The sequence below is a fragment of the Oreochromis niloticus genome, linkage group LG6 (assembly GCF_001858045.2).
Source record: "Oreochromis niloticus isolate F11D_XX linkage group LG6, O_niloticus_UMD_NMBU, whole genome shotgun sequence".
NCBI lineage: Eukaryota > Metazoa > Chordata > Actinopteri > Cichliformes > Cichlidae > Oreochromis > Oreochromis niloticus.
The window spans coordinates 34,534,369-34,547,307 of NC_031971.2; the positions used below are offsets into that span (position 1 = coordinate 34,534,369).

The window sequence follows — 12,939 nt, forward strand, 5'->3', positions numbered from 1 at the left end:
TCCCACAGTCCATTCCACTAACGGTAAAGCTTTGGGAGCTTTCTTATGCAGCTTCTATTTTGTGTTAAGTGTTTTTCTCATACTTGTTTTTAAACTAGCTTTTTCCTGCGTTTGTCTTGATACCTTTTATCACAGAAATGTTACATAGTTGTCTGCATGGCTTTTATGCAAGATGCAAAAAAAACCTCAACCCCTCCACACACACACACACTCAATGTCTTCTTCAACACAGACATGAAAGTCAATCCAGTTTAAAACAAAATCATTAACAAGGTCTGTGGTTAAGCAGTAGTTGCAAATGATCTGCTGTGTTTTGCGATGTAAGAACAGGCAGCCTTAAAGGAGCTATTCCCCAAATTTAGTCATATTTTAAGTCCTTTTAGTATTTGTTGGATCCAGATTTGCCTTACAGGCAAAAATTTCTGGTTTGAGGAGGACACACAAACCCATCCCTCATGTGATCACAAGCTAGTGTACTCATCGTGTCAGTCCCAGGTGTGGATTAAAGGGAGGGTTGAATAAGGAAGACCATCCGGTATAAAATCTGTGCCACATCAAAAACAGCGAGTCCATCTGCTGTGGCAAGCCTTTGGGAATGAGCACGCAGCTGAATGTAACAGTCCTTTTATTATTTGAGTCCTGGAACTTTATGACCACACCCTGTATATGCTGAGGATTGACGGAAACCTACCTTACCGATGCCAACCAGTAATCTCAAGTCTACCAAGATTACTGGTTGAATGGCTTTAATTATAAGGCGATGGGCGTAAACTATTGTTTATCATCATTATTGCGTATGGAAAACAAGAATAAATGACAGCTTTTTCAGCTGTAATGTATTTACAGTTCTTGCTGGGTTGATTTTCCTCAGGCTTTGTGATCACCATATGCTACCTCTTTTATCAAGAGGTAAGTGACTGCCATTGTTTGGGTTTGGATGAAAATAAGATTTCACAGTGAGATAAAGCCCACCTCATCTCATGCCTTACAATTGAATGCCAAGAGCCCCAACTTCCCTGGTGATCATTCCACCTCAAAGCGGAAAAGCATTCGATAAAAATAAGCAGCTTACAGTTATACCCAGGGTGCAAATTACATTAATCCAGGCCCATGTGGTCCAAGCAGGACATGACTAAGTAATCAGCCATCCAGAAACATTATTCATCACAGTAATCAATGCCTCTGCTTCTGGTCCGTGAGAGGCCAGGAACTGATGAATGGAAAAGCATAGCGTTTGTTTCAATTTCTCACCTCCCTCTTGATATCATCAGGACAAATTGTACAATAATGGATGCAAATTTATTTTTATCATTTTGGTTCCCCACTAGTGTCTCTGAGGAGAAAGAAACAGCGTGAGGATGACTCACGAAAATGTAACGTTTTGCAAAAAATATCCTTTAATGTCACTACAGAGACCGCTTTTCTCTACAGTGTATTAAGTGCTTTTATTTATGCCAAAGCGTACAAATGTTGTAAATCTGTATTTTTAAAATATTACTGTATGTCTGTTGTTGGCACCTGTATACTTACTGAATATTAAAGATTGCTATTTTATTTTCAGATCACTAGTTTTCAGTGCTTCTACTCTTGATCTTCATTTTGTATTGATCAGACAGTTCAAGTAACACCAAAATATGTCAATAGGGAAACTATGAGGTCCTACAGTGGCAACAGCACATATGATGTAATGTGGACAAACAGACCAACTGCTTCTGGACTGGTCAAGACAGCCAATAGTGCTGTCCATCCCTTATCTAACACCAACAATCAAACATTATTTCCACTTGTTAAACAAATAACTGTTCTATGGAGTACCACACTGGTACTCACACTTCTATATTTAATTTATCTGTACCTTGACTGACAGTCTGAGCTGCTTTATAATACTTCATGCATATTCCATACAAATAACCAGGAATTCACTCATTCAGCATTTCATTCTCTAGAAAAGTAGAAAAAGACTCACAGAAAACACTGATTTTTTTTCTTAACAGTAGGTAAAAAAGAAATGGTGGCATGGTTGATCAAGGTTGTGTGTGACTAAACAAAAACATTACAGTTCTTTCACTGGTGTGATGACCTCTCAGAGTTCGTTGTGTTGGAGTCCCTGGCGAGAAATCTTGTTGGACAAATCCTGCATATGTTTCTTCATCTGAAATCAAACACACACATGCCATGTAAATGCAAGATCAGTATGCCGCTAAACGGGGACTTGTCAACACAAATGATTATTAGTTTACTTCCTATGAAAACAATAGTTTGCTTGTTTTCATAGTAAATTGTAATTCTGTTCGAATTTCAAGCTCAAGTTGCAGGGAGTGAAAACTGGAAAACCAGTTGTCTTGATTTTATTTATGCATTTATGTTACTGTATTGGCAATGTTTTTTATATGCATCTGTCTTATACTGGACTTTCAGCACACGTTAATACATGCACTTCACTTAGATAAGTGTGAATGGCTTTGTGATGGTTATAAACTTTGAAGCGCAAACAAAAAGCTGTGAAAATAAAAAGCCACTTGACACTGGGATTACTGCAGTCCTCCAACAACCAGACCTTTCCAGCCTTACAAGCAATTACCAAATACTACAAATAATTTATTATTCATTTCTAATGCAGGTGAGAAGTCAAACAGCATATTAAATACTAAGAGAACCTCTTTATTTCTACTTACCTTGTAGCCCATCTCCCTAGTCTTCTCAGCCAGTGTGTCATACTTTTCCTTGTTCCTCTTGATGTGCTCTTCGTCTCCTAGAGCCTCCACATGCTGCAACTTCTGATGGGACAACTCCAGCTGCTCCTTGTAATGACTGTGCTTCTCTACTTTAGTCTCAAAGTGATGTAGCTCCTCCTAAATGAATAAGAGCAGCCAACATAGAGGGGTGAAGTTCAGTTAACCTTCAGTTACATGCACAGCTGAACAAGGAGCTTATATGTATCTCAAGAGGCAAATAGAAGCAAAGTGCCACAGAGGAAATTCAAGCTGAATGTTCCCTGTGATAGATATGATCCTGAAACCTGATAGAAACCCCAAAACATTTAAATTGAGTTGTTCACTGCAATCTGCTGCCCAAGGGGACAAACGGTGAAAGGAGCACAACGAGATCCAGGAGAGTGGAATACTTGTGAATTTCAAAAGTGCAATACATAAAAATGTGATCATAATAAGTTGCACTTTCCGTGGCTTACCGTACACAAGTAGTACTTAGCTACTAAGTAGTGGAAAATAATACAGTTAATGCTTCTGTGCCAGAAGAGCGCTTGATTAAAAAGTTTTGTGGAGTTGGAGTCAAAGTTAGATTGTAGCATCACATTAAAACAAAAAGTGTCAGTTAGGAACAGACAGGGCAAGAGTGTGTCCAAAAACATAAAAACAGTCACAAGAGATGTAAGCACTACCTTCAGAGACTCTAGCTCATCGGTGCTGAGGTTGGCTCTCTTGGCAGCCTCCCACAGTTCAATCACACGCGGCTCCCGAAACACTACAGACCAGGAAGGGAAAGGCAGATGAAAAGATAAACAATCCAAAGAGACATTTTGGAGCCACAAACACTCAAGAGGAAGGGAGCTCTGAGGAGGAGCAGTCACAGCAGATATTTCATATCATACAATCACAACAACGCATCACTTTATATAAATACACACAAAATATGAAAGAGGCAAAATGCTCTCATTAAGAATTTAATCTTGAGGTGCTGTCACACACTCTCTCTTCGCTCCTAAAGTACTACAAAACTGCAAGTGTAAAAGAAAAAAAAAGAGGGGAGGGGATCAAAACAGATTTCTGCAAGAGGAAGCAAAGACGTGAGGGGAACGAGTGGTTTAGTAAGAAACAACCTGGAGGTAAAGGCGCAGCAACAAAATCATTATGAATCAGCAGAAGGTACAATGCCTTCATCTAAACTTCTCAACAACCTCCCACTGAAACCTGCACCTGCAAGTGAAGCCTAACACAAACTCTGCAGCACACTCGACTAACAGCAGCCGTACATATCTGAGGAGTGGAGATAAAATGCACTGGTGAGTGAAATGAACGCTTTGTCTGTTAAACAGCACAAGGCCGAGCTGTTTGACGTCACTGGGCGAATGCAGCGTAGTGAGCTGCTTTCAATAAATGTCTTTAAAAATGCAAAACACTTAAAGCCATCAGCCGTGATACAGTAATGTGTTATTATGATTACAAATCCCAGTAATTAAGCTGATGAGATAAATGTAGCGTCTAACGGAGATGCAAAAAGAGACAAGCGGAGCGTGTGTGTGTGTGTGCTTTTCATGTCTCACCGCTATCTTCAGTGAAGCCCTCGTGGCTGAGCTTACGGAGGCGCTCAAAGCCCTGGTTGAGGTCTCTCATTTTGTGCTTCAGCTCTGTGTGCTTCTGATGCAGCACATGCTCTTTGGTATCACCCTCCAGGGGAGTGATCACGTTCTTGTGTATTTCTGTTGAGAGGAACAGACGAAAGGAAATAAAGGGGAGAAGAGGGAGAGAGGGGGCAAATTAGAAGTCAAAAGCCCGCAGGGTTGTGTGGGTGGGTTAGATAGGAGGGCAGAGGAGATGATGGAGAAAATGAGGGATAGATGACAAAAGGGAATAGAAAAGAGACAAAAAGTAAATTAAACTAATAAAAGACAAAAAGAAAGGCAATTTTTATTAGCAGCTTTTTACATTATTACATTAAATAACCCGTTAAAGCTTAAGGTCATTTTAGAAAACTGGCTTATTTGTCATTTATTTAGCAACTTTTTCATGAGAACCTTGAATAGCCTATGAGCCTCATTTTACTGGTTATGTGAGTCCAGCCTGTGTGGTGCTAGAAAAAGGTAAAAGCCAAACAAAGCCCAAGTGTACAGCACCACACTGACTAAATGATGACGGTTGACATTTGGATGAGAAAAGGGGGAGAAAAAAAGAAGAGAAGCCAACTGGATGAAAACTGAGAAACCTAGACAGGCAGTGGATGGAGGTGGAGGTACTGTGGAAGTTCACAGACACTCCCTCAAGGCAACATGTGATTGGCTTAATATTTAAAAGCATCAGACAAGCAGAAGAAATGCCCCGGCTTGTTTGGCAGAAACGCAGTGCTGTGCAGCGCTATCGGGAAAGTTCTGGCACGTAACAGCTGCAAAGTGTCAAGTCACATCCGAAGAAGACGTGCCTGTCCTCCCCGTGCCTATTTGAAACACAGTGGGGCCTGTCAGCTTCTCTTAAAACTCACAGCTTGATGTGATTTGACAAGCACTGATAGAGCACAAAGTAGTGGGTGGTAACATGTGCAGTCTGATACCTGCCACCTACGTATATGACCACAAGACTGAACAGACAGACAGAGAGCACTTGAGACTTCAACCCTATAAAACATGGGTGTGCAGAACAGCCATGGCATCTAGAAAATATTACTTTATAACCTCGTAAGCCTTATTTCCCAGAAAAAACTCAGCTTTTATGTTTTTTTAAATAATTCTGATATGATCACAAACACCAGCAAGGTCTGCAGGGAAAAAAATAGCAGTAAATGGCATAAAAGGGTCAATAAGAGCTGCTAAGATAGAAAGGGATATTCTGCAGGAGATCTCTGTAAGGGATCTTGAATAGGCGAAGGACGAAGCAACAGAAAGGAGGACTGCTTGTAAACCTGGACTCAGAAAACACTAATAAAGCTAAACAGAAGTAGTGCGACACACGCGCTTGGCAGCGGACCAAAGGAGTGATTCACATGGCTCACCCTCAGTCCTGCTGACAGTGTCCATGAGGATGTTGTACTCGTGGATCTTGTCCTTGTGGTGCTGGAACTCCCTCTTCAAGTTCAGCAGCTCCTCATCAGAGAACTTCCCTGAGATCTTAGCCTGGTGGGGGGAGAGGCATTAGAGATATAGAGGATTTAGTTTCAAAGGCATCAGAAGAACGAGGATTTTTTGCATGGGAAAGAATTTACTAATACAAGTAGCAGTAAAAGAATCAACGCTTAGTACAGCAGGATTGTTTGGTAAGAATCTAAGCAGGTCTAAGCTTATTAAGTGTAGTGATTTTAATGATTGCATTTATATGAATATTTTAAAGCCAAACAACTATATTGGACATATAAAAATAGTCAGAGATTGCTCATTTTCACACAAAGACTTTAGAAAATTGGGGAGTGGGTTAGGGTCTACGGTGTGAATGCTGGGGTGGAAGAGAAGCTGAAACAGTGATCCAAGCAATCAGCACTTACATTAGTGTTGTCAGTCTGTATGATGCAGCTCAAGTTTCCTGCTTGAACTAGCTCACGCTGCTCCCTTTGTGACTGATTGGCCATTAACAAGCTTAGATCTTACAGATCTGATGTAATTTGATAAATGAGTTATGAAGTTCTGATTAGACTGAATGTATCTATAGACTGTATGGAAGAAACCCCTTGAAAAAATGTATTTGTCACACAGTAGTGGATTTGCTGTGTTCAGTGAAAATGATGAAATCAGAGACTCACTAAACATTTTACAAGCTTGTTACCTTGTAAAGTGTTTAGTTCTCCTGTTCTTTGTTTATTGGAAGCAGAGTGGCACTAAGCTGATCTGAAGTTAATGTCCACAAGTTTATTTTTTTTACTGGCTGTGGGAAGGTTTTTAAAGAGGAACAGCAACAGGGTTGGCATTGAAGTCCTACAGTTACACTACAAATAATGCATGCATTAAATCAAAGCACCTTACATAATGCAATACTTCAGTATTTTCAGAAATATGCACACAAACACAAACCTTGTTCCAGAGTTTGTCCAGTCTGGGATCATCAAATGCATCTTCCTCCTTGATGTCGTGATCTTTCAGTGAGTTGCTCTCCAGTGGCCGTGTGTCCCTTTTCCCATCCATCCCATACTTGGCGAGGATCACTGCATAACACAACCACAAGACTTTAAACAAACGCTGTGTTGAATTATCCTGACATGAGCCTCTAAGGAACAACAACAGAGGCTGTATCTTGGGAGGAAGCGGGAGATAGGCAAGAGAATCTAAAGTGACTAAGACATGCATATTAATCATTTAACAAGACTCTAAACCTCTTGACAGTAACTCATAAATTTCAAAGGAAACATCAAGGGGAGTAGGATCCCTAATGAAGGTAAAGAAGAAGTAGAGCCAGATCAGTATTTTAGTCAGTCGATGTCGGCCTATAGATATATTTTTATTGGTTATTTTATTTTCCTGGGGCCTTTCTGTGTGGAGTCCGGCTTCCTCCCACAATCCAAAGACATGCAGTTAGTGAGGTTAAGTTAACTGGTAATTCTAAATTGTCCATAGGTTTGAATGTGAGTGCGAATGGTTGTGTCTCTCTGTGTTAGCCCTGCAACAAGACTGGCAACCTGTCCAGGTGTGTACCCTGCCTCTCGCCCTATGGTAGCAGGGATAGGCTCCAGCCCCCCAGCGACCCTGACAAGGATAAGTGGAAGAGAATGAAATATGCATTTGCTGTCTAATATAAGCATATACTTTTTTCTTCCTCTGAAGAAAAGCAGAAAAAGATGCTTGGTGTAATTTAAAAACTGTGTCATCACATAGTTTGGCCAGCAGCGCGACTCCCATCTCTGCTGACTTAATGCATCACTGCACGTAATTTTCTCCCAAATGCGAAATTAATCACTTTCCACCAGCTTCATCCAGTGATGAGTAGTTTCATGGTCGTTACTGTAGCTAAATTTTCTTTCTTTGTCATAGTTTCTATCATATATCAGCCAAATCTGCATAAACTGTGACTTAGCAGCAAAACACAGTCAGATGTTACCCTGACTGACATATGATGACAGCCTTCTCTGCTTTCTTTATAGCAACTAAATACAAGCCAAACAATAACTTGGTCACCCTACTGAGTCAAAGACCTCTGGGAAATCATTTTGGGCCAGTAAGAATAAGTCTGTGTCTAAGTTAATGTGGAAAAAGCGAGCAGTAAGTTCTGATCTATTATAAAGCTATAGCTCTTTGGGGGCAGGGGTGGGACATGGTAAATGGACTGGTTCTTATATAGCACCTTTCTACTCTGAGCTCTCAAGGCAACTTGTCTCATTCACCCATTCACACAAGCACTTTCTTCTATGTAAGTGCTTTCTATCTAACATTCACACACATTCATACTCGGGTGGATGCACTGGAGAGCAACTTGGGGTTAGTATGTTGCCCAGTGATATTTGGCATGCAGACTGGAGCAGATGGTGATCAAACCAACTTCTGATTAGTAAGTAACCTGCTCTACCACCTGAGCTACAGCCACCCTGGACAAAGGCCAACTTCATTGGATTTATAGGTTTCCTTTCAGGATTGTTTGAGTGTCCATGTCCGCTGTACTATATTATATTTCTGTGTATATAGCACACTATAAGGCTGCCAATGGCTTTTAAAAACAACCTAAAATGAATATTTTTTCAAGACATTAAGTAGTATTTGTCAATTAATTAATTTAATAGCAGTGATATTGTGAACAACCCCACAATTTGGCAGAATGTCTACATCATAAAGTGAATAAGACAAGAGATAATAATAATAATAATTATAATGATAATAATGATAATGATAATAATAATAAGCACATTCAAAAACCTTCAGGAAAGATAGCTATTATTATTGGCAAATATTTGACATACAAAATGTAAACATTTGTCAGTGACTGTTGACCTGTCCAGGGTGTACCTGCCATGCTCCAGTTATTCTGTGACCCTGAACTGAATAAGTGGTTAAAAAATTAATGAATTTGGCAAATTGAAAAAAAAACAAAAACATATAAAGATGGACTTGGGACTGAGAAATCTCTGCCCTCCTTATTCTCCAGTAAACGGTTATTGCAGGTGCTGATTCAGCACCATCACAGCATTTTTGCAAATCACCAGTGTCACTTATTAACTTCACTAAGTGTGTGTACATATACAGCATGCTAGTTTAAAATCTTCATTAAGACTGTAGAAAATATCTGTGGTGCTGGAGGAGTTAAACAGTTTACATTGCACACTTTCATCGTTGTGTGTTTATGTTCTCCGACTGACAGCAAAGGTGTGAGGCTTTGTCTTTTGGCATATAAAATACATCAAGAACAAGCGCAGAGGAAATGAAAGTAATGAGGGAGACAAAATGACTGTGAAGCTCAATTAGAATGAGTTAAGGAGAAGGACAGGATTCAGTACGGAAAAGATGCTCCTTAAAAATTTATATTTAGCCAGCTAAAGGAGGGACTGTGTTGCTCTGCCTGTAGCAGGAAGGTCACTGCACCACAGGGGAGCGAGGAAGGAGAGGAACCAGAGCAGGTGGACTGCTGGCCGAGCTCTCACAAGGAAAAAAGGGAGATACAGTATGCCTATCCTTTAAAATCCTACAATAGCACCTCAGTCTAAACACTGCTAAATACTACATAAAGAATACCTAAAACGTAATTCAAAATGCAGAAATATCTTTTTACCCACAGCCAGAATAGCACATGAGAAAATTAGCATGCTTTTAGTAAGTCATCTGCCAGGTGACAAGTGAACAGATTAAGTGAGATATGAAGAGTGCTACTGATAACAGCAGGAAGAAGCAGTGGAGGAATGACAACCACAGCTTAGAAGTATGACCTTCAGAGTTTATTTCAAATGACAAACCAGTACATCAGAAAGTTTACTCCGGTTAAACTTTTACTTTTATGGTCAAGTATGTGATCCTTAAACTTTGCCATTTTTAGCACATATACTATAAAAAAGTACATGTACTTAATCTATCATTAAACATTTTCTTTGTCTTTGTTCGATGGACATCTATAGTATATGCCTTGACTAAATTAGACCTACCTAAACCATCTGTCTTAACATGTCTCTTTTTAGATTTTTTTTCTTTTTACACCACTAGCAAAGCAATTTAGGACCTGTTTCATGCCTACACTGGCAAGAAAAATGGAGGAATCTCAAGCGTCTCAGACAGTTTTACAAGATAAAACTTCTGTAAAGTCTTTTGTTTGTGTTTTTGCATGAGAGGATTTAGTTTGATTATTTTCCAAGGTTTGAAACAAAAACTAAAGACGCTGGTCTCAAGCCAGGTGTCATTAACCTTCTGCTTTCCCATATTAGACAAAAAGAAAATTAAAAGGAATAACTTTAAATTCATTTACTCTAAAAATATCTGTCTTTTTGATGAGAGAAGATGGCTCTTATCAACACATCATGACCCACTGATTAGCGAGGCAAGATAAGATGCTGAAGATGGAACTACTATGCAGGAGAGAAGGAGGCAGATCACAGAGGAGGTTCATAAATGTAATTGAAGAGGACATACAGAGGGTTGCAGTGGCAGAGAGGATGGAAGATAATGCTAGGGATAGGCTATGATCTGCTGTGGTGGCCCCTAAAGGAAGCAGTGAAAGGAGAGGTAGAAGAAGAAATCCTGTGACACTCTCTGTTCCTGTTTTTGTTGCCTTTAGTGACTACCAGTGTGTTAGGATACGTTGCAGTCATTATTACTAATCAAACCCATAAAAAGTGTCAGTACAGGGATTGTTAAAGATGGTGATTAAGGATCTAGAGGAAACTGACTCAGAACAAAGCTCTAACTACTGCTGACTGAAGCAGTCTGCAGTTTGTCTTACCATGGAAGCTGCGCCTGAGCTGGGCCTCCTTCTCTCCATTTTCATCGAGTCCTTCCACCTTCATTTTTTTCCACTGCAGCTCATCTTTCTCCTGGAGCTTCAGGTCACTGTGCAGCTCAGCCTGCCGGACTGGAGACAACTGCATCTGTTGAATCCAAAAGAGCAGACAATGTTGGCTTTGTTAGACAGGCAGAGGGAGAAAGTTTGCAGAAACAGAAAAGTACACAGAGAGATTTTTTTTTTCTCCATATTCCTACTGGGGAATTTTGCTCACAATAACAGTCTATTAAATATTGACCAAAGGTCTGATGAGGCAGCTGAAGAGGCAGTTAAATGCTAAATGATGCTCCCTGGGATTAGCCGCAGTAAAACACATTTTTCAACAATTTTCCAATACCAAGCTTGGCCCACCGTCTTAGCTGTAAGTACCAACTCCACAATGAACAAAAGACGCCTGATTTTTTTTTCCAACTAAGAAAACGTCCACCTGATCCCCTGGGTCTGTGCATAGCTCAGTGCGTCGATCACGTATGTATCTCTTATTGCCCGGTCTTTATTGTTTCAGCATTTTCCTCAAATTATTTGTGCTACATAAGTCGTGCTGTTGATCGTCTTAAATACATACCCTTTGAGCTTTCTCCCAGACCTGGTTTAGCTTAGCTATCCTGAACTCCACTGCCTGCCCATCTCTGTCGTTCGGTTTGGGCTCATTCAGCTCCCGAGAGTATTTCCCGGCCATTACACCAACGCCGAGACACAAAGCTGCGAACAAACACTGCAGCCTCATTTTCAAAACAACTCTGCGCAACTAACGACAGAAAAACCACCACCAAAATACTTAAATGAACCAGACAGCACCACAAACGGTGTGTTGTTGTGATTCACTGGAGTACCCGAAAGTCATGTGCTCAAAAGAGGCGGGCATTTCCGCGAGAAGTGCACTGTGGGATATGTATTTTCTTGGCGCAGCCTTTCTGTAGCTACTAAAGCGGAAAGAGCGTTTCTTGAACTACACTGGAAATGCCGCTCTGCGCTTGTTACCTAGCAACAAGGCTGCAGACTCCGACAGCAAATAGAAAGCCTCCACGCGTTTACTGTACTAGATGCTGTCTCTGTTTTCAAGTACCCGTTGAAAAGACCAAAACACTGGGATGACGGAAATACCGCTTTCTTAAAGGAGATACCAAAGGAGATACCTATATCTCAATATCTATATATTGAGATATAGGTATCTCAATATACTAGAGCACTGACTATAACAGTCATCCAAACAACTGGATGCGAAGTTTTTCTAAAAGAAAACGAAAAGAATTTGATATCTGTTATCCATTATTATTATGGGATACTGTGTAAAAACAAAAAGCAATGATTTGCAAATCTCATAAGCCCATATTTTATTCACAAAACTACACAGAAAAAATAAAATGCGTAAGCTGAAAAATGATTTTTTCAATAAAAAATGTTAACCAATGTTAAACTTGATGGCAGCAACCTGTTTTACTACTTGTGTAGCATCGCCTCTTCTTTTAATAACAGTCTCTAAGTATCAGTCCTGGGTATTTTTTGTGTTTAATGATACAGCAAATGTTTTCAGTTGGTGAAAGAACTGAAGTTCACACAGGCCAGTTTAGCATTGAAAGGCTACCCAAAGGTTTGACTTTTTGTTTTATTACAATAAAAGATAAAACATTTACAAAAATCAAGCTTGCACACGAGTGACATCATGTGACACCACCAATTAACACGGTGTGGTAGAAAAGAAAGATAATATAATATAAAACCCATAAAAATAAGCCAGCAAACAAACAGAAACCCCTGCAAATCAAACCAAAACAAACAAACAAACAAAAACAGGCAAACAGATAAAAAACTAAAAACTAAATGCCAAAAAAATGTATTAGAAGAAAAGCTTTTCTTGTTTGAAATCACTGAGAAACAGAAGAAAACTGCTTTTACAGTTTGGGTCAGTGGTCAATTACATAAGGACCTAACTGTTTATAAGTTTAATGGAGTTAAAACACACACACACACACACACACACACACACACACACACACACACACACAAATATTATTAATAGTTAGTTTTGCTCATTACATATCAAAAAAGCTGAGATAATCAAAATTATTGAGAGACGAAATACATTTTTTATTATTGATCCGACCTTGAGTATATTGTTTCTATAGCGTTCATGCTTATATACCACAATAACTGAAGTGAATTCAGTTATACTATATTAAACTGTGAGGACAAAAAATCTAGGTAAGTGAGACAGAAACACATTATACTGCACTTCTTGATAAAATTGTTTCAGAACTTTATTGTCAATAAATCTGATTCAGCTGAAACTGAATTGAAGTGAAGTGAGGCT

At 39.6% G+C, this 12,939-nt stretch overlaps 1 protein-coding gene across 1 annotated transcript; it reads right to left on the minus strand.

The window, feature by feature from the left end:
- Positions 1-608: 608 nt before the first annotated feature.
- lrpap1 (low density lipoprotein receptor-related protein associated protein 1) lies at positions 609-11,612 on the minus strand. The gene is made up of 8 exons (XM_003453760.5): positions 11,194-11,612; positions 10,569-10,713; positions 6,731-6,861; positions 5,722-5,842; positions 4,283-4,438; positions 3,401-3,483; positions 2,676-2,852; positions 609-2,152 (listed from the first exon to the last, which is right to left on the minus strand). Exons 1-8 carry the CDS (start codon positions 11,353-11,355, stop codon positions 2,084-2,086), a joined length of 1,044 nt encoding a protein of 347 aa, XP_003453808.1. The 5' UTR covers positions 11,356-11,612; the 3' UTR covers positions 609-2,083.
- Positions 11,613-12,939: the final 1,327 nt, after the last annotated feature.

Coding starts and splice junctions, on each gene's coding strand:
- lrpap1 (XM_003453760.5), bottom strand. CDS start 11,355: ATGAGGCTGCAGTGTTTGTTCGCAGCTTTGTGTCTCGGCGTTGGTGTA. Junction 3,484..4,282: donor GGGCTTCACTGAAGATAGCG/GTGAGACATGAA, acceptor CCTGGTCTGTAG/TGTTTCGGGAGCCGCGTGTG. Junction 2,153..2,675: donor CTAGGGAGATGGGCTACAAG/GTAAGTAGAAAT, acceptor GTTTGATTTCAG/ATGAAGAAACATATGCAGGA.